At 47.2% G+C, this 20,582-nt stretch overlaps 1 protein-coding gene across 1 annotated transcript in view; it reads right to left on the bottom strand.

Moving 5' to 3' along the window:
* kat6a (K(lysine) acetyltransferase 6A) overlaps nt 1-18,478 on the bottom strand; it is a 33,214-nt gene extending 14,736 nt beyond the window's left edge. The window contains exons 1-3 of the mRNA XM_080498844.1: nt 18,372-18,478; nt 15,536-16,998; nt 442-550 (exon numbers count right to left, since the gene is read on the bottom strand). Coding sequence (XP_080354970.1) covers nt 442-550; nt 15,536-16,222 — 796 coding nt within the window. The 5' untranslated portion in view covers nt 16,223-16,998; nt 18,372-18,478. The remainder of the gene's footprint in view (nt 1-441; nt 551-15,535; nt 16,999-18,371) is intronic.
* Nucleotides 18,479-20,582: the final 2,104 nt, after the last annotated feature.

Genomic DNA, 20,582 nt, shown 5'->3' with positions numbered 1-20,582 from the left:
AGTATGTTGAGTCGAATGAACGGGAAAGTTTCTCTGTGCAGTGAATGAAGTTCAAGTGTAAATTTAACTGCTGACGACGCTGAAGTACATCCAAGAGTGGCAAATTAATGTGAATGTTCAAGCACTGAGAAGAGACGAGCGTGACTGGTGAAAGTGAAAGTGAAAGTGAGAGAGGTTGATCTGCAGAGGTGGAGTCTGGCGGCGGAACAATGAGCTGGAAGCAGAGGTGGAGCTGACGCTGACGTTGTGGTTAAAGTGTCAATGAGAAGTGAGACAGCTAAAATAAACAAACAAATAATAAGTGTCGGGGATAGTTTAAAGGTGTGCATGCCAAGTGGTTGAGATTCCGGAGATTCCACCAGTACCAGTACGAGTGCCTGTAGCAATAACGGCAACGGCTCAGGGGAAATGCTCCACCTTCTGATGCAAACCAACACTCACCACTGTTCCCACAGTCGGCACAGGAGATGAGCTCCTCCGGCTTCTTGTCACGATTCTGCTCCTTGGTCCCCAAACAGAAGCTGCAGATGGGGATGGGCTCTGCCACCGGCTGGAGGAGGGAGAAGGAGGGCACGGGACGGACGGCGGGGGGGGAGAAAAGTTGAGACTGTCAGTCAATTTAACGGCTTCATTGTACAAATGGAAACAACAGAGCGGCCTTGTGTCTCCTGTCACAGGGAATGACTGCGGCTGTGTGTATTAGCCAGCCGACGCCGCGCTGGAACTCACGACGACGCCACGGAGCGGGCGGATGTGTGACACTTTAGGATGGTGAAGAGCGCGAGAGTCGCCGTGACGAGCGGACGTGTATAATTTATGTGGCGTGTCACGTTGCAGAAGCCGCCGCCGACTCCTGAGCCGTTTGATCCGAAGCTTCGGATCTCCACTGAGGCTTTTAGCTCCACGGCAACGTCTCCCATTTTGACACCTCTCCTCAAACACGCCCTCACACGTTCAGTTCTGGGGCTCCATCAATCTCTCAGCGATATCCTCCACAAGCAGGTGTGCGAGTCAGACAAACATCTCGCCGGCGCACACAAATACACACACTTGAGCCGTGTTTTTGTCCGGGAAAACGAAACGCTTAACATGTTGCCAGACATCAAATGCGACCTGCGTGTCAAATAATAGCTGAAAGATCACGTCCCCTGAGCGCTGCAGGTGCACTTCACACAGGCAAACACAGGAGAGGAGTGGAGCGCTTTCAAAGTTTGTGCAGCCCGGGAGCCCTGAGGGGGAGGACCGGCTTACTTCTAACTCAAAGAACACCGGCAGTCATTTGTAGGCGCACATTTTGTTTTCCCACATAGAGCAATCTGACAGAATGAGAAAGACTCAATTAAAATTCCGCCACTCCAGCCATAAAGCTCTTCCCACTCTGGTTTGGAAGATGACAAAGTAAAGTTTCTGAGGACAAAAATATGTCTCCAAGCAATCCAGATGCATTTCTGATTCACTCCTTCAAGATCCATGTCCTACTGATGTGTGGGCAAGATCAATGGCTGTGAACATGCTGGATGTAAATACATCATCTTTTCTTCAGTTGGTTTTATTTCATTCACTGACAGAAGGAAAAATTAACAATCCAATCGACAAAAAACAGTTTCCATACTTCAGAATGAAAGGGGGCAGAAAGACAAATAAACTTATGAGCTCCCAAAGTGTGTTTCTTCTTCAGTATGTTGACACTTTTGCAGTCTTGAAAACTGAAGTTACGGAAATACAAACTTTCTAGTGAGGAGAAAATAGGTGAAGGCGTGATTTACATGCTTCAAGTTAAAATGCATTGCTTTTGCATGTTTGTTACAGAAAGCTTTCGTGTTTTCACAGAAACACTGTGAAAATCATGTCCAGACAGTAACAATTGTAAAATGTGTTGGTCTTGTTTATTTTCTCCACCTGGTCCAGGCAAATAAAAGTCATGGGGGCCGACAATGAGCAGATATCAGGGTATCCTTAAAACACCGGTTGACTACCAGATTAAGACAGAAAGATAATCACACGAGGTATTTTCAAAGTCACACATTTAACCAACACACTCGCCTTTGGAAAGTGAGAGGGCGTAACCTTAAGAAAACCATAAACCACGCCGTAAACCATGCAAACGTCACACAGGAAAGCCAGAACTGGACCAGGGAAGCTCTCATATCATTGATGATGGTGGTCATTTGTAGTGATTTTGTAGGCAGAGACCGACAGAAACTCATGCAGATGTTTTGCAGAGGAACTCACCGAGATGCTAACATGCAACTGAGACAAAAGAAATGAATACAAATATTCGCCAGGAGACAGTATTATTTAGGTTTTCTGAATATAAATAAATAATCACTGATTGATGCAAGCAGTCAACCACATCTTGAAATAAGATCCACCTGTGGCTTTTATGCAGTTGACTCAAAAAGTACCATGTGATTCTGGGTTATCATCTTCAACTCTGAACAGATTCTGCTGCCATCGATCAAGAAGAAATAATGAAAACACTGCACGTAAATCATCAGCAAGTGTACTGTGTAAGTGTACCAGAACATTTCCAAGGCACCGAGTATAATCTGAAGTCGAGTATGTTCATGGGAGAGGGAAAAAGCCAAAGTGTGGCAGAGCCAGCCTGCAGCGCGCTGTCCTCCGGACCGAGTGTGTCAGAAGAACGCTGGTGATGGACACTCTGGAGGAGTGGAAGGCTTCCTCGGCTGAGACGGGAACCACGGAGCGAACGACATCTGTCGCTTCCGCATTCGCCGCTTCGTGGCGGAGCGGCAAAGAGAGAGCCGCTGGCGAGGAAGCGCTCACATGACATCTGGACTGGCGCTCGCCGGCGGCCGCGTGGGAGCTTCCAACACAAAGTGGAAGAGATCTGGTGACACCAAAGTGGCACGCTTTCATCAGTCCAAACTTTTATGCGTTCTCTGAATCACGCACGCAGAAATCCCACGCTGCAGGCACGCTTCTGCAAAAGGGACGTTAACGTGGCAGAAGACGCACGCTGACAAACACAGCCGGGGCTTTAAATTAATAGCATCCCCACGGAGATGCAGGCGGAGCGTTTTCAAAAAGTTCCACTTTGGGAGACTTAAAACCTATGGATTTATGTGGATCAGTCATCCAAGTTCCAACGGCGGGTTCGAGCTCGCAATCATTTTCCGACAGCGTTAAAAGTCCCATGATGGTTGAATCACTACGCCGCACCACTGCCTGGTACTCATCAACCAATCGAAATGCAGCAAAACAGGAAGGAACGCCGCCATAACAAGCAAGCAAGCTGACATCTGATCAAACTTGAAGTATATGAAGCGTCGTCCACTTCCTGCCATGACAGGTAACACTGCAACATCATTAGTGGAGGCTGGCTTCTTGCAGTGGCAAGTTTAGGAAGTTCACATTACAGCGTGTCAAGTAGTGAACATTGCTAAAGTTTCACAATCTGTAGGAGTTTTCTGGGTGTAAAAACGAGAGAGGATACATTGACAAGGCACATGACAGATTGCATCTTCGCACGTTTGCCTTCATAAACGTGGAATATGATGCTGTACAGACGGCTCATATTTGGGAGGGACAATAATGGTTTTGCAAAAACAAAGGCTGTTCATAGGAAGAGGCATTTTCCTATGTTTCAAAAACAGACATTTATAAAAAGACAGACTTAAACCGCTGTTGTAAAATACAGTCAATGGGACACGGCTGCACAGATTAAAACATGCATACAGGAATGGTCTCATTCTGATTCATTTCTAACTGGTTTCCTGGTGAAACTCAGTTTTATTACTCAGAATAAACGACAACCCCTACTTAACATGTAGAATGTGACCTAAAACCCCTGAAAGCATCGTTTATGATCGTGTCCAAATTCAAGGTTTTTAAAAAAGGAGGTGAAAGTCCAACGGTAGCGGAAGCGGTTTGCTGTCACTTTGCTGAGACGCACTTCCTCAAGTGAAGTTTTCCAATCATATTTACCACTGGTACCTTTTATGTCTTGCTATCCTTTCTTAATATCTTCTGTGGCACTCATTTTCTCAGTACTGGCATTTTGACAGCTCATCTACAATACAGTGTTTTTATTTACTTCAACAAATTTAGATCGTTGTTGTTGTTGGACAACTCCCATCACCAACACTTCTAACTCCATCCAATTTAGTGATGGCAGGCGCAAGCGGCAGCACACACCAACGCTGTTGTTTAATTACTGCCCATCACCTGCAAAATGAAACAAACTGAAAGCACAATCTGTGTGAGAAATCATTAAGGCCCGTTTTCTCAGAGATCTGCGCAGATCGGCAACATAGCCTTTGTACATTTCTGCTCCATTTAGACACCTCTGCAGTGATAGTTCTCATTTAGCCTCACTTGTTATTTTGCTCCGCACAAATTCTATTCATATTACTAATAATGAAAAGTGAAAACACCAGGAAGCAGAAAAGGACTGTGGCAGATGAATGTTTCACAGACGCAATAAAGGCAAATCTTCTGGCGACGCGAAACGACGGGAGCTTGAAAACACTTCACAGCGAAGCGTCTCTGGTGTAAAATCAAAGCGCGCGGTGAGCTTCAGGTATGCCGGAAAAACAGCTTTTCATTGTTCACACTTAATAAAGGCGCGCGTACAATGTTGTGAGGCAACGTAGCAGGCAAACACTCATCTTGACAATGCATATATTTACATTAGATAACAGCTCATTCAGGGGGCTGGAGGCTTGAAGCACGCCGGTGTGTTTTGGAGGAATCCTCCAGCAGCTCTGCGGCAGGACGGGATCAGACCTTTGATAGTGGGAAATGTTGGCTTCGCCACAACGCAACTATACATCTCACAGCAAGTGGTGGCTTTCACACAAACAAGGCCGCAACATTATCCCTGTAATGCTAATCTTTTGTTCACGAGGCACAAAAAAACAACAAGACGCCCGCCGAAGTCGGTGGGAAAAGATTTTTTTCGACTGCAATGCAAAGAGCTGGGGAGGCAGTGTGTCCTGGTGGGGAGGGAGACGGGGACAAGGGCTTGATTTATTGGGTTCATTTCCTCCTGACTGGGGCTGCTTCCAGCACCCCCTGCGACACCTTACCCATGTAACAAGCACAGGGACTGGGGAAGAGAGAGGGAAACATAGGGGAGAGAGGAGGAGAGTGAGAAGTAAACAGAGAGAGAAGGACCATGGAAAGTTACCAGTGAAGAGGCGTAGATGGAGACACGGGAGACGCAAGGAAGAAAATCGGGGCTCCCCAGTGAATATTTGTATAAAAAGAGATCTACTACTACAATAACTTCTCCATAATACCATGAGATGGTAAACATGCAGCGGTTTTATGTACTCCACAGGTTTCCTTAACTTTTTATATTCACAAAAACTGACGTTCACTTGAGAGGTTTAAATTAAGTGCATGTTCATTTCTGGGGTCGTGTGCAGCGGTGTTGATTAGGGTCGATTCTGATAATCCCATTTCTCTGCCAACTCAACAGAAATGACAATTTTAAGACGAGTCTCAAACCTTCAATGCATCAGTGAAAACGCACCGTTTTCACATGTTGATTTCTGAAGCTTTGCGTTTACATGAAAACGCCAGAATCACTGAAAATGGCAACAGTTTCATTTAGCCACAGAGCGCGCCAACAGCAAATGGTTATAAGCGTTAACAATGGCGAGTGTTTTCGAAAACTTTCACCAGCACCGCAGTCATGTAAACGGACGCCCGGATCACAATGAAAGTTTTCCATTTTCACTTTGAAAATTGCTGAGAACTGCACCATGTGTCCGGGGAAGCAAATCTTGTGAGTTGTGGTTGTTGCATGAGCGTGCATTATCTTGTGAAACCGGGTGGGATGGCAGCGTCTCGGGGGTAAATGATACCAAGTTAGAATAAGCATGAATCACACTGCTGGTATTCCGTGGTAATACCCAAATGCCAGAGTGGATTGTGGCTGACATTTCTCCAAAGGAGGGCGCAGGTGCCAATTTTGTTCCGATTACATCCTCCTTTATTTACATTTTCCAAATGACAGCACTCCCAAAACGCTTTGCAAGGGTACATTGATCCAATCATAACTTTACATTTTGCTTTTTTTTTTAAACTTGTCTACTCACGCAGGAATGCTTACTCACAATTCAAACCCTGATCAGTAGTTGCAGTGGTTCAACCGACTGACAGTTCTATTGCCGACAAGCCAACACATTTGATGGTTGAGGCAAGTGATGGCGTGCATCTATAGTGTTCAGGAGGATTGTTTTTCATTAAGGCATTTCCAATATTCTGTTCACGCCATTAACACATCTGTTTAACAAAAAGCAGTTCAGCTCAACACGACAGCAAGCGACTGTCTGAATGGATGAAGTGTCGTCAACGTGTCCAATGAGGAAGCATTAACGGCAGAGCTCCTCAGTTTGATCACACTTGATTGTATGAATGCACCTGGTGGAGAAACCAGTGTGACTGAGAGACTAGGACAAATCTCCGCAGGATCTGAATCCTCGAAGAAAACTAAACAGAAAATGGCTGTGCTCCACCAAACAAACCAAAAAATTCATGGAAGAGAAATGGAAGTCAGCCACAAGAAGCAACAAAAGACGAGGTGTGTAGAGAGACAGCGAGAGAGAGAGAGAGAGAGAGAGCGAAGACGGCACCAGGACAAAAATAACAATCCAGAGGGCAAAAGAGGGAAGGAAATGGAAAGCGTAAAGAAAGAGAGAAAATCTGCAGCAGCAGTCCTCTGAGCAGCCTGCGTGCGACCAACACCTCAATCATTCCTGACGCTTAACCCCTTCCCCGCTGGAGGAGGTCAACTGCTCCCGCTCGAGTAAACACGAGCACAGAGCCAGTGTGCGAACTGCCTCTCCACACAAGACGCCTGCTGCAGCGAGGCTTCAGTTACTCTCTGCCACTGCAAATTAATCCCCAGCAGATACTAAAAAATGAAAAGCTAATCCTCCCTTCATGACAGGGATATTGGAACTGAGAAACACAATCCTCAAATTTCTCCTGAGAGCCGTTTTTCCTCCACGTTTCAGCCTTTTCTAACTCAGCCAGCGCTGGTTGCCAGGACCACTCGCACAACCACAGCGATGCTCCAGAAATTTCTTACATCGACTGGCTGTTTGACTCAAGTGTCATGGCCAACGTTCAACTTTGAGGTGCGTGCTCGCGCGGATCTATTTTAACACTCTGTATTGGTGCTTTAGCAAAGACTTGTGTTTTCTTCGTGGAGAGAATATATATAAAAAAAACAAAAAAAACAAAAGGCTGCTTGGCGCCTCGGAGGAGCTCATGGGAAAACGAGCAGGATTCAGAAGGTGTTGTTAAGGCTTCACCTTTACGCGACAGAAACCTGTCACACAAGTAACAGGTTTCGCTTTTCACACACACCTAAGCACAAACGGACAGGTGGAAACGCACTATCCTGGCCCAGCAGACACACCCACCAATGTTTTATGGATCACTAAGCCACAGTATTGTCAAACACGCTCCTTATCTCGTCACATTGTGCTTCAGTGTTTGCTAGATCTTTAGTTTTGCTTTCAAACAGCTGAATGAATACGTGGGATGACGCACTGTACTATCCGATACATTATACCAAGAGATAATAGAGAACAACTGGAGGTGGCCTCGTTTCCCCTTTATATACTTGCTTCTCTTGTCCAGAGACAGAGGACAAGAGGTTGAGACAGGAAAGAGAGAACAATAGAGGAAAGACGAAAGGTGGAATGGGGAAGGAGGGGGTAGAAAGAATCAAAGGCAATGGGAGAGAAGAGAAAACGAAGCAAAGCGATGCTGTTGTCCTTGTCTCGTCTCAAGTCAAGGATCTCATTAACATGGGCGCCCAAACTCTCCCCCCCCACCACCACACTTCCCTTATGGCCGCCCCTACCTCCAACACAAACTCATTGATCACTGTTACAGAATGTGTCGTGCAGGCAGAGGCACCACACAAACACAATGGCACTTTTCCCCCCCAAAATCATTAGATGATCTCAGCGCGAGTCGCCAGCACACACACCACGCTACTGCATCATCCTGTTAGCGCTCATGGATCCATCAAACGGGAGGTAATAAGTGTAAATATTGCATCTGCAACCTGAAATCCCTGCAGACCAACTAGCAAGGCAATCGCTGCAAAACAAGCGGTCTACACTTTGGTGCGACATCCCCACCAGCCAGAGGGAGGACCCTGCATCGTGCCAGAGAGCACCCCCCCGTGCAGCCAACCCCCCCCCCACATTAAAAACCGAGGACGCACAAAGCTAAATCACAGCATCAAACGGAGTGTGTCTGGCTGGGCTCCAGCCGTCACTTCCACAGCTGCTCAACACATTGGCTCTATTTGTGGGGTGGTGAGGTTAGCCATACGCAAGATCTCACACAGCTCCACTTCCCGTGCCAAATGCCATCGGCGTCACAGCCCCCGGTGAGCTCCAGGTAACTGCTCCCCATGGGTGCCGACACCACTGCTAATGCAGTTTCTGTGGACGCACAGCTGTCTGCAGCTGCTCCTGGAGCAACTTAAAGTGCCAATGACATCATATCGCATGTTAATTTAATAATTTTCCTTTGAAAAACAACAGTTAAAGGTGTATTTGCCTTCATTAGATGACCCCTGGAATTCACAGCTTTATCGAATTTTGTACTGTTGACAAGTCAACCCTCTGCCGGAGGTAGGAGCCTGAGAGGAATGCGGAAGTGACGTAGCAGGAAGAGCGCCTTCTCTGAGCATGCAAACACAATGTATAGAATACATAGACATATAGTAGTGTACTTCAGTGGATTGTGTAGTCGATCGTCCACTATACGGTGTAGACCAGAGGTCTCCAACCCTGGTTCTCAAGGGCCCCTGTCCTGCATGTTTTAGTTCTCAGCATATCCTGAATCTAATGATGATGTCATCACCAAGGCTGTGAAAAAGCCCAATGACGAACCCCTAATTGCAATCAGGTGTGTTGCAACTGGGAGGAGCTAAACCGGTGCAGGTTGTTTGGACTATCGGAGTAAACCGGAGTACCGGAGGAAAACATGAACACTTCACACAGAAAGGCTTCTGCCGGGATTTGCACCAGGACTTTTTTTCATTTTTAACTGGGACCTTCTGGCCGTGAGGCGAGAGGCTGTGGACTCTGTGGATTCAGGACTTGGTGAGTGGAACATGTATTACCAGATCAGAGCTACAGTCTTTATTCTGTCGTCTCCCACGGTAACTGAGCCGTAGGAGCTGGTCGATCGTCAATATTCCCCCAAATCTGTTCGGTCTGACCTCCAACGCTCCCGCCAACACTGTTTCATACTCTTCTTTAAAAAAGTCTTCATCTACTGCTGGACAGTGTGAAATGTACGAATATATTCCGTTTCTTCTTTTTCCTGTGCATCTGCCGCTGCGTGTTGAGCCTGGTTCTGCTGTGACATCACAGCAACATGGAGGCTGAGAAAGCTCAATGGGCAGAGATCAAGAATCACCACTTCATTTCACTCGTTTTCCGTAGTTTTTACTTGCAGATGACGACAGTGTGGCAAAAACTTTTTATAATAAAAATTGTTTTATTTTGTATTGCTTTTTTCCACAAATGTTTTGGCGTCAGAGGCACTTTAAGCTGCTCAGTCACAGGGGAAGACCTTCAGCACAGTGGCATCATGTTTATTTGAGATCCACTGGAGCGGCAGAGAGCACTCTGCACTTTTTCCATCAACAACAAAATGAAACTTTTCCTTTAGACTGCTGAGAAAACCATTTGACCCCATGTGGAGAAGGGACATATTTTGCTGGAGGGGCATCGCTAGTGTAACAATGATCAAAACTATAAAGTCTCTGCAATATATAAATCTTATTTAAAAATAAAAAGCTTTGCTCCATATTCTGTAAAGTTATACACAAGGTTTTAATCCGCTCATTAGTTCCAATAGAAATGAATACTAAACACAGTACATGGACTTTACCTTTAAGGCACATTTGTTTCACTGCTGTCTTGAAGCACTTTCCACAGTTACATTCACCAAGTCACGGAAGAAGAATGATGGCCGCCATACAAGGCACCCAACCACCACCGAGAGCAATTCAGGGCTCAGTGTCTTGCTCAAGGAACATTCAACACATTGACAGGAGGATTGAACCCACAGTCTTTCAGTTGGAGGATGATCCAACTGAGGGACAGCCCAGAACATCTGTTCACAAGAACAGCTGGTGATCATTTTACGTCTCGTTTGAACAACAACTTTGCATAAAAACACATTGTTTTTGCATTTTCATTTCAGCAAAGTTTTGGCTTTACACAGCAATATTTTGAAAACAATGTCCATTTACAGAAACTTTGAAAATGTAGTTGTCCTGTAGGGCCACGAGTCAATAAGCAGCGTTTTCATGTGATGCACTGAATGTGTTTTCCGTTTTCACTTGAAAATGTCATGTAAATGGGGTCTTTGTTGTAGTTTTCGGGAGAAATGGTGTCGTTTGCTCTGATAAAGCAACTTTAACAGCGAACATCCATCCCTTGTCAATTTGTGTCCTGCCTCTTGAAGCCAAGCACACAAACAAGCGCGAGACTGTTTCTCAATGCCTTGAGGTGGAGTTCGACTGGAGGCTTAACACAACACTCACACCAAAGACCTAACACACTCAACATGAGACACGATGAACTTCAGAAGCTCCACATCCTTATAACTCATTGTAGCGCGTGTGCACTGCAGTTGACAGCTTTCAGACACTCGAGAAATGCTACCCAGTGTATTCTTGGCATGTACAAAATGCCTCTCTGAGAATTACAATGCACTGTGACACTCTCATCCCAGCATTATTGATCAGCCTGTGCAGCAAGAATAAGTACAAATAAAGAACTTTATCACATAACCTGAGCAATGTTTCTAAACTTGCTTCCTTGGAGGCTCTGGGCCTCCGTATCAGATGTGCTGAAATATACGTCAATGCATGCGTTTTGTTTACATTTCTAAGTCTGATGGGGAAAATTTTTATTTTTATCTTGGGACCGGATAAGGGAATTACAGCAGAAGTGTGTACACTGCCCAAGTTGGTACAAAAATGAAACATTTAGAATCTTGTATCAATGAAGCACTTGTGTTAGTGACGGGGCCACAAACAGCCCACTTTGATCTGAAGTGAACAAGAATGACACTATAATAATAGTTCCACACTTCCCCTTGGTTTTGGTGCACAGAAAGGCCAATCAGCTGAAAGCCTTGAAACAGATGCTACAGAGTTTCTCTTCAGGTGAAAACCTGTTGCTTCTCAGATTGCATGTTTTCTGCAGCCTTAAGCGTGCATGTGTTCACAACGGCACTGCCACAGTGTGGCTTTGAATGCAAAGGCCGTATTTGCAGCAATAAGGTGGGAATCATTCATGGTTCCATCTCTGGTCTCCCAGCTCTAATTGCAGTACTGATTTATATTCACTTCTTTCAGTTCAACCTGAGAAAATAAAATAGAGTATTTTTTTATTGCAAAAATGTGGTTAATGTTTTCCTAATCTTGGCACTATGAAAGTTTATAACATGGGCCAAATCAGACTCTCTGGCAGACAGTTTTTGGTCCCGTGCCATATGTCTGACACCCCTGCAACGCACTAAGAAAAGCGAGAACCATGCTCATTCTGCCGATGATAAACGCGGTATGATATTTTCCCATTACATTTCAAATTTATCTCCAGAACTCCATTGATCGTTGTGTGAACTGACCCTTTAAACAGGCTAAAGTGCAACAGTTTTTCCATTTCCCTGCCGGTTGTGCACTGCCAAGTGTCAAACAAGAAATGGAGTTGTGGCAGCAATGAAGCACGAGGTGAAAGCTGGCTCCATCAGAAAGTGCAACGGGCCTCTGATAACTTTAGACACTAATAACGGGCCCACCAGGGCCAGAGCTCTGGCAAAATGGAATCAAGTGATGCATGTCAAGGAAATAGAAACCAGAAATAAAGCCTTTCTGCAATACACAATCCTTGAAGGAATTCATCAGGTTCAACATGTGAAATTCAAGAAAAATCCCACAACGGATCAACAGGAGAATGTTTCATAGCACCAAACTTTGTCATTTCAGGAGCGTTCCTGTGGCGCAGAGCTAACCCAAGGGTGCCTTCATCCATACATACGTACACTGGGACATACAATCAACGTCGGGGCATATTTTGTATTTGCTGAGTAACAATATGTGGTGTCTTCGCCTTGAGCAAACACAAGCAGGGTCAATGCGTGTGAAGTTAGAGAGAGAGAGGTGAGGGGGTCGATTCAATGTGGGTAAAGTAGAGTGGATAAATCTATTCATTATAGTTCATTATTAGCAACATCCAATTATGCAGCCCGACCACCGCTAACAGCAAACAACCATTAGCTGTAGGTTGCTAATGTTAGCAGATCCTATTAAGGGGTCACTGGGACATTTTGTAGTGGAATCAAAACACCAGTGTGTGTGTGTGTGTGTGTGTGTGTGTGTGTGTGTGTGTGTGTGTGTGTGTGTGTGTGTGTGTGTGTGTGTGTGTGTGTGTGTGTGTGTGTGTGTGTGTGTGTGTCAGAAGCAGAAAAAAAAAACAACTATCCATCCCTGAGGGGCAATTAGGTGGGCAAATGATGTTGTTCACAAGTCCTTTTTCACACGTCCCCGCCGTGACACCGTGCGACAACATCAAGAACTCTGGTTCACCCCGCTCCAGCTGTTGAGGAAAGGGCAACTGCAGGGCAGCAAGATTGCTCTTGCCTATTATGACGGGATGAGCATCACACGCATGCACACACAACGATACACACACACACACATACATATATATATATATACACACACACAAAGGCTGGGTGTCAGGCCCATCCCCACCTAATGGCCGTAGCCTCATACTGCTAACGGGCGCTCGGGGAGGCAATGAGGTTTGCCATCTATATATCCATGACCCTTGGATGACTTCTCTCCCCCATGCAACTCCCCCTTCATGACCTGGCAATGGCACCCTATTAGGGTGAGAGGGGGGAGACAGAGGGACAAAAATAGGGTCTGGGTATCCCGTTTGAATGGAACGCCCTGATGCAAACAGCAGCATGTTGAGTATACAAATCTCCCCACAAATGGGGTCAAAGCTAGTGCTTTAGCCATTTGTTTTGATTTTCCCTCCTCCCCCCACGGTCTCCCTCGCTCTCTCGCCCTTTCCTTGGGAAATCATAAGTGCTAGCAATCATGCGGGGCAGCATGGCAATGATGCGGTGGAAAAGTAGCGAGAGGAAGGAGAGTGATCATGCAACACCCGTCTCCGTCTCTCGTGCACAATTTTATCTCGTTGACGCATGTGCCACTCGCACAGACCCAGTAGAAGAGATACATCAAAAACACTCCAGCCACACATGATTGAGCAAGCAGCAACATCGCCGTGCAGGAGAATATATCAAAGCGTCATCACAAGGAGGAAAAGGTAGGGACGGTAAACAGGATTGTGTGAATGTCAGCTTCCTGACTGCTGCAGCGGCTTCTCCATGTCTCGCCTGAGGAGGAGCCACTTGAAGAGCAAAACAATCCTAACAAGCCATTATTCATATTCCAAAACACGTTGATTTCAGCAGCTACTCTGCTAATATTTACATGATGATGTGAAAATTTTGAAATAAATAAATAAATAAAAAATCGACTGTGCAATATAAAGCAACGTGAAAGAAATTGTACTTCGGCACAAACACTGTTTCGCTCTCACAGAGAGATGTGTTTCACTTTATTGGTTTTTGAGTCAGAGGAGGAGGTTGATCTCCGTTTGTCTGAAGAGGTGGACCATCTGCAGCCAAGCAGGTCACTGTGTTAGGCAGGCAGACCCCATGTGACTGCAGCCTGCTCTCTAGGCTAATCCTCCTGTGTGTGTGTGTGTGTGTGTGTGTGTGTGTGTGTGTGTGTGTGTGTGTGTGTGTGTGTGTGTGTGTGTGTGTGTGTGTGTGTGTGTGTGTGTGTGTGTGTGTGTGTGTGTGTGTGTGTGTGTGTGTGTGTGTGTGTGTGTGTGTGTGTGTGTGTGTGTGTGTGTGTGTGTGTGTGTGTGTGTCCTTAGCACAAGCCCCTGTGGCTGCACACACACACACACAGACAGACACGTACCCACACACACCCACAAAGGGGCCAGACAACACCAGAAGCCAGTCAAAACAGTAGTTGGGACCAGTCTGATACATACAGATGATGCACTGCTCGTCTGGCAGCGAGGAGTGTTGAGTTTTATTTGTGTGCTGCTGGGGGTGAGGATGCACGTTACGAGTGTTGTGTTTACAACTCTTCGGCTTTCTTTGTATGCAGCGGCGAGGGCTCAGGTTTGAGTGTGTGTACATGTCTCTGGCCCTCCCAACTGGAGGTTAGCAGTCGGCTGCTCTCTCTGATCAGGTTACAGAAGTGGGTGTGTTCCCTCTCTCCTCTGTCGCCTGCATGTCTGCCTCTCTCTCTCTCTCTCTCTCTCTTACTCCAACTCATTCCGTCTCTCTCACTTTCATCTCCTGCTACGTCGCTGCCTCTCTCCCCCTTTCTGGTGCGAGAGGCCCGAGGCTTGCGTCATCCAGGGCCTCTCCCTCTGGCACCACTACAGACCACCTCTCTTGCGAGTCTGCGTGCCTCCCCTTCCCTCGCTTCCTTTCTTTCTTCCTCCCATCTCCTGACAGTTCCTGACAGGGAGCAGCCCTGCAGCTGGTCCACACTCCCCACAGGAGGCTGGGAGCCATGAGAATCCCCCCCTCTGACCTCTCACTCCTCGTCTTCTGCTCAAAACTGGGCCCGGCAGCCAGCATCACCCCACCACACACCTGAGACGCCGTCATCCACCGTATGAAGCGCCATCCAACCCGGAGCTTCTCAAAAACACAAACTGCCATCGTCTGGAACCCATCAGAGCTGCATCCCACTTTGAAGTGAGGTGCTGGCATCTGTTTGGCTTCACAAATGTCGCCCTGCTGTTTTTAGACAATTCTAAAATAACCCTGCAACGCGCTACGCCATATGCTAGATGAGAACGCACAACCGACATTCACACTGTGAGGCACCTTACTACGCCGTAGTAAATTACAACCTTGAAGAGTACGTCCAGATTGAGCAAGCAGCGATAATGCTCCGCCAGACTCGGAGATGCCTGCTGAGAGATGCGAACCTTTTCCACAAGAGCAGCTGTTATGATGCGAGTCAACTATATGTAGCATGGACTGTACACATTTTTTTTTAAATAAAAGTAAACAGAATTGTAGGACGTTTTCAACTTTAAGGCTCACTTTCTTGCTTGCAGTAAAAAAAAATTTTTTTTAAATACATAAATGAACAAAGCACTTGATTTCTTGTCTAAGAGCCTTGGACAGGATGTCTGTGAGTTTATCAGATCAATTAGACTCCAGCAGAAAACCGTGCTTCACACTCATTTATCATCTCACGTAGTTTTGATCTTGATCTCAAACTCAGCTCAGTGATCTACAACAGCTCGACTTTTGCCACAAAGCGACACGGCTATAAAAGAATCGGATTTAAAAAGCGCACCTACGTGACACGCCAAGATCCGCGTACAAAGCGCTGCGTCGGTGTGTTCGTGTTCCGGGTCACAGCACATCGTTTTACGTGTGTGTTTGTGACACTTACCCGGTCCTTTTCGTGTGGCAGCAACCGCACAGGCGGCAGTGACTCCAGAGATACCGTCCCGGTCCCGTCATCCAGGGAGCTGCTCCGGCTGATGAGCTGGAACAGTGGACCCTGCTTAACCACGCGCCCGTGAGCCACGGCCCTCTTCAGGGCCACCCTCAGCTGCTGGTGGAAGATGCCGGGCCCCATGGAGCCGCTGCCCGACAGGTAGGCCGCCACGTCAGCCTGGCACTTGAGAAAACGCTCAACGTTCTTTAAGGTGGAGCCGCCAGGCTCGTGGAGACCCTCCAGCGCCCGCTTGATCAGCTTGTTCCAGTCAAGTCCCGGCTTCTTCCCCGAATGCGAGTGTGAGCTTCCACCGCCACCACCGCTGCTGCTGCTGCTGCCGCCGCTGCCGCCGCCGCCTCCTCCTCCAGAGCTGCCGCCTCCTTTGGGCTTTGGCAGAGCCAAGCGCCCGGGGTTATCTGGATCCTTGTAGGAGTTCAGACCTTTGTTGGTGACCTTAAGTATGGTTCCATCCTTGACACTGAGCTCCAGCTGCTCCAGAATGGTCTTGCGGTCCAGACCATGGGACATGGACACCGCATTGCAAATGCGCTCCTCTGACGGTCGCTGCTTTTGCTTCTTCACCTTCTTGATCGCCTCGAGGATCCATTGAGTGTACATGGGGTTTGCCAGTTTGACCATGGCTGCGGTCTGGGTGGGTGCAGGGGCCGCAGGGCCTTACTGCAAGAACCACTCAGACAAAATACGGACTTGAAGCCAAGGAAACGCCTGGCCTGCGCCGTAGCGCCGCCGCCTCCTCCTCTTTACCCTTTACCTGCTGACTATCCCTTGTCCTGGGGTCGCACAGAGAGTCCCTCAGAAGCTGAGTATGAGCAGCACGGAAAGGAGCAGCTGATCATAGCACAAACCCCCTGAGCCAACCCTCCACCCAGGAAAATCTGGTCCACCCTCCACCCACTCCCAGCCAGGTGAAGAACCCTGGCCAAAAGCAGGAGGAGTGACAAACTTTTCAGCCAATTAAAACCTTAAACTCCCACAGTGCGCAATAAAGGACACAACAGATCTCGACAGCGACAGAACGGTTAGGAAAAAAAAATCGGATCTTTCCGACTGTTGAAAAAAATCCAAAACAGAAAGAAAAAAAAAATCCTCTGGGTCAGTCGGCTTCCTGCTGCAGGTGAACGAACCAATTCTCAGAGAGAATAGTAGGAGACGAGCATGGTGTCTTGGACACGAACCAATAGTTTCATTCATGAAACCGAGAGCGCCACAGCAAATGTCCGGTAGATTATAGCATCCAAGAAGACTATGATTTCTGGCTGCATCCACGATCCCTCGTCTTCCCCCTTTTCTCTTTTGAAGCCTGTTACAAGTCAGGGATTCACAGCAGACACGTCACCGCAGGGAGCAGCCAGCACTGATCACCTTCATGCCTGTTGAACTTCGGCTGAAACCCGCTGCAAGAAAGACAAGAAACACAAAGAGGTTAAAGAAGCTTCACAGGAAAAGTCAAAACAAATCACACCCGCAAGTGGAAAGAATTCATGCCAACAACTGCAAAGCATGAGTGAACTTTAAGAGATGCTTCAGCTTGAAATGCATACAGATATAAACAAAGCAAACGCATGCTTTGCTGCAGACACGTGTTCTCCATAGTCTATGAACAAACTGCAAAGCAGAGAACAGAAACTGCAAATTATATTCTATTGCATTTCTTCCAATATTGGAATGTCACTGACAACATCACGGCTAAGACGGGCAGAGCCAACAGATTGTGAAAGCCAAAGCATTTAATAACAGTGAAAACATTACAATCGAGTGCAGGATTTAGAGCTCATCTTAAAAGTGAGACGTCAACTCGGCCGGTCGGGTTGCTAACGTAAACATGATGCAGTCAAAGCTCAGACTGTTAGCAAACATTAGCAGGGGGGGGGGGGCTAACCCACCAAAAAACAAATAAATAAATAAATAAGCCAAAGCCTTGTAAAGTGTCGCATTGCCCGAAAGCTTCCGACCCTGGTGTCTCCTCTCAGTGACGGTGCCGGAGGCAGCCGGGGACCCGACAACAAGCCTTCCCGCTTAGCGCTGTTGTTTAGCAGGCTAGTGAGCGGCTAAGCAGCGGGGCTAACGTTACGATCGTGCTCCTAATGTTACCCGCTGAGCGCCGAACGTAAACAGCACGAAGCGCCAGGTTATCGCCACAACATCCCCACCCACCCCCCCATCGGGCGGATGTTCCCGTCAGTACGAACCGTCAGACCGCAGAAATCACAGCGAACAATCTCCATCAGAGTGTCATTCACATATTAACGTGAGACCGCGGCCTTGCAAGAAAAAGAGAGAGAGCGAGAGAAGACGGCACAATGCAAGTTGCAGACGGCCATCTCGGCTAGCGGGCAAGTGCAGAAATCGAAGAAATCTCCGCGGCGGATTCCGCAGCGCTCCCGCGATCCGCGGCCTGGCGGTAAGAGCGAGGAGCGTCTGATGCGTCGGCCCGCCTCGCTGACTTCCTCCCTCCGCCAGCCGCCCTCCCACGTACCGCTCCAGCCTGCGGTGCGGCGAAGACAAGGCCGCTGGAGCGGAGTAGCTAGGCCTCGACTGCCCCCCCTCTCCTCCCTCTCAGTGCTCCCCCCCTCCGCCGCGATCACCATCCCTCCGTACCCCTCTCTCCCTCGCCGCCTCTCTCAGCCCCCCCCTCCCTCCCCCCCAAGAAAGCTAGCGCTGGTCCGGTTCTGGCTTCCGAGGGAAGCTCGGGTAACGCGGACCAGGCAACAAGAGGGGGGAAAAAGAATCCCATATCCCCTCATCCGGCTTCCGCTTGCTTACTCACCGGGATTTGGTGTCGAGCCGCCGCGGAGAAGGTGCCAGAACGGTGCGAAACGAAGACAACAACAAGCCTGAAAATGCAGCCAGAGACTAGGGGCTCCAGAGCCGCCGCCATCTTTGAGTGAAACAGGAGCGCGGCTGGTGGGGGAGGGGGGAACACTGAACCGTCAGGCAGGGCCAAGGGACCGTCTGCATGGTGCGAGGCGGAGATCCAGGGGAAGAAGGAAAAAAAAAATCCACTGCAAGGCGCGGGGGCGGCGGCGGAGGCGGCGGCGTGCTGTTGCTATGAGAGGGGTGTGGATATTGCTGGAGCACATGAAATGGAAGAAAGGGACAGATGGTGGAGGAGGAGGAGGAGGAGGGAAGAAGCGAGAGAGGGGAGAAAAAAATAAAAAGAGGAGAGGATAGGTGTTCACGCATTCTCTGCTGTACTACAGCTACAAGGGAGGAGGTTTAAGGGAGCGTCTGCATTTTGCCCCATTAGTTGTAAAAAAAAAAAAAGAAAATCAAAGCCAATGAGCGTGCCTTAACGTTAGAGGGTATTTAAAGATCAAAGTGAGACACTGCAGTCTATTGTAAAAAAAAAAAAAAAAAAGCTGTGTTTGTTTAAGTGGAGCCACACATATGCCCCCCCCCCCCCCCCCCCCCCCCCCACGATCAGATGTTGCAGAGTGTGTGTGAAGCTATCAGGATCTTTACACTACATGTTAAAGCCCATTATTATCCGCCTATGCAGAGCAGTCCACTGATGCATTTGCCAGCAAGTCATCTTTCCTGCAAAGAAAATGATTATGTAAACTGTTTGCAGCTGTACCACTTTGTTACATTTCAGCTGAGTCTAACACCTTCTTATAATTTATGTTTGGAGAAAGGTTGTTTTTTTTTTTTTTTTTTAACAGCTCTCAGAGAAACATCAATAACAGCGTCTGTTGGCAGATGGAAGTAACATAATGTAAAGATATCATCATGGTGTGTTTGGATCTTTACAGTGCTCTATATAAAAGTGATGTGCACACTCAAGACAAGTTATAGACACTCGCGAGTCCCAGTCTGTGTCACAAAGAACAAATCTACTCCATTCAAAATGAGTGACACTTAATCATGGGAGAAGTCACACATATTTCCATGTAATTTATGAGTCTACCACGGGGAATTCTCAACAGCGCCACTACAGCCTTCTCCTTATTCATAAGGAATACAATCAATAAAGAAAAACTGATTTTGCTGCTTCAATTTCATGATCATCATGATACAGGGGCACTTGTGTTGGGAATCTGGCAGCAATCTTCCTTTTCTATTACAGGCTAATGCCGAAAGCTCCCTGGGTGGAAATTAAATTATCTGCAGCTTTGTGTAAAATGATGTGTACTGCAGTCCTCAGAGACGGATTACGGAGTGTCTTATAGGGAGCAATTAGACCTGATGTTTTCCCATGTTAGAGGTGTCTTGTGAGAGGGTGAACTGCCATCAGCGCAGTGGTGATCAAATAAAACCAGTCAGGTCACACTGTTTATCTTTGCACTTCTTTGGGGACAGATAAATCACATTCCAACGACGGGGCACTAATTATAATTAACGGCGGAGTTATTACACAGATAAATAGTGTGGAGCGTTAACACATGAACGGCTATTAGCACGCCTCCTGAGGACTCGCGTTACATTAGTGTGTACAGTAGGCCGGCTAACAGATGGACAATACACAAGAGAAGCTCACACCACCATCTATCGTTCACGGCCATGAATAAATAATGTTGTGTACCATGATCCACAGCAGAGGCCGTGTTCACCAACACTGCCGCAGAAACAAAGTGAGCGGCTGAGACGCGGGGGTGGAGGAGTGGAGAGTCGTTTCACTACAACTTTGATAAGATCGTATTGATTTTCAGTCAGATAAATGGAGGCAGCAGCCCGAAGTGAAGAGTTTCACTTATTCTTAAGTGACTATTGTTGACTTTACAGCACCTGGAGGCATGTGAGCCGAATTGGAAACTGCATAAATATTAATGTACAGCTGGTTTTCTTGGAGATTAGGCCCCTTTTTAAGTTTTAATAAGGTGATGATTATACACACAGCTGTGCACACAAAAAAACAGCAATACCTCATATTAGTGAGGTGTTTTCATGCAGGAGAACCTTAAACTCAAAATTAAGTCTTTATTCATTCAATAAGGAGAAACATTTTTATTTTAATTGGAAATTAATGCGTTTTCTGGTC

This window comes from Blennius ocellaris (assembly GCF_963422515.1).
Source record: "Blennius ocellaris genome assembly, chromosome: 7".
In the NCBI taxonomy this organism is placed as follows: Eukaryota; Metazoa; Chordata; class Actinopteri; order Blenniiformes; family Blenniidae; genus Blennius; species Blennius ocellaris.
Note: the sequence above shows the minus strand (reverse complement) of the source record. Positions and strands in the feature narration are given on the sequence as shown.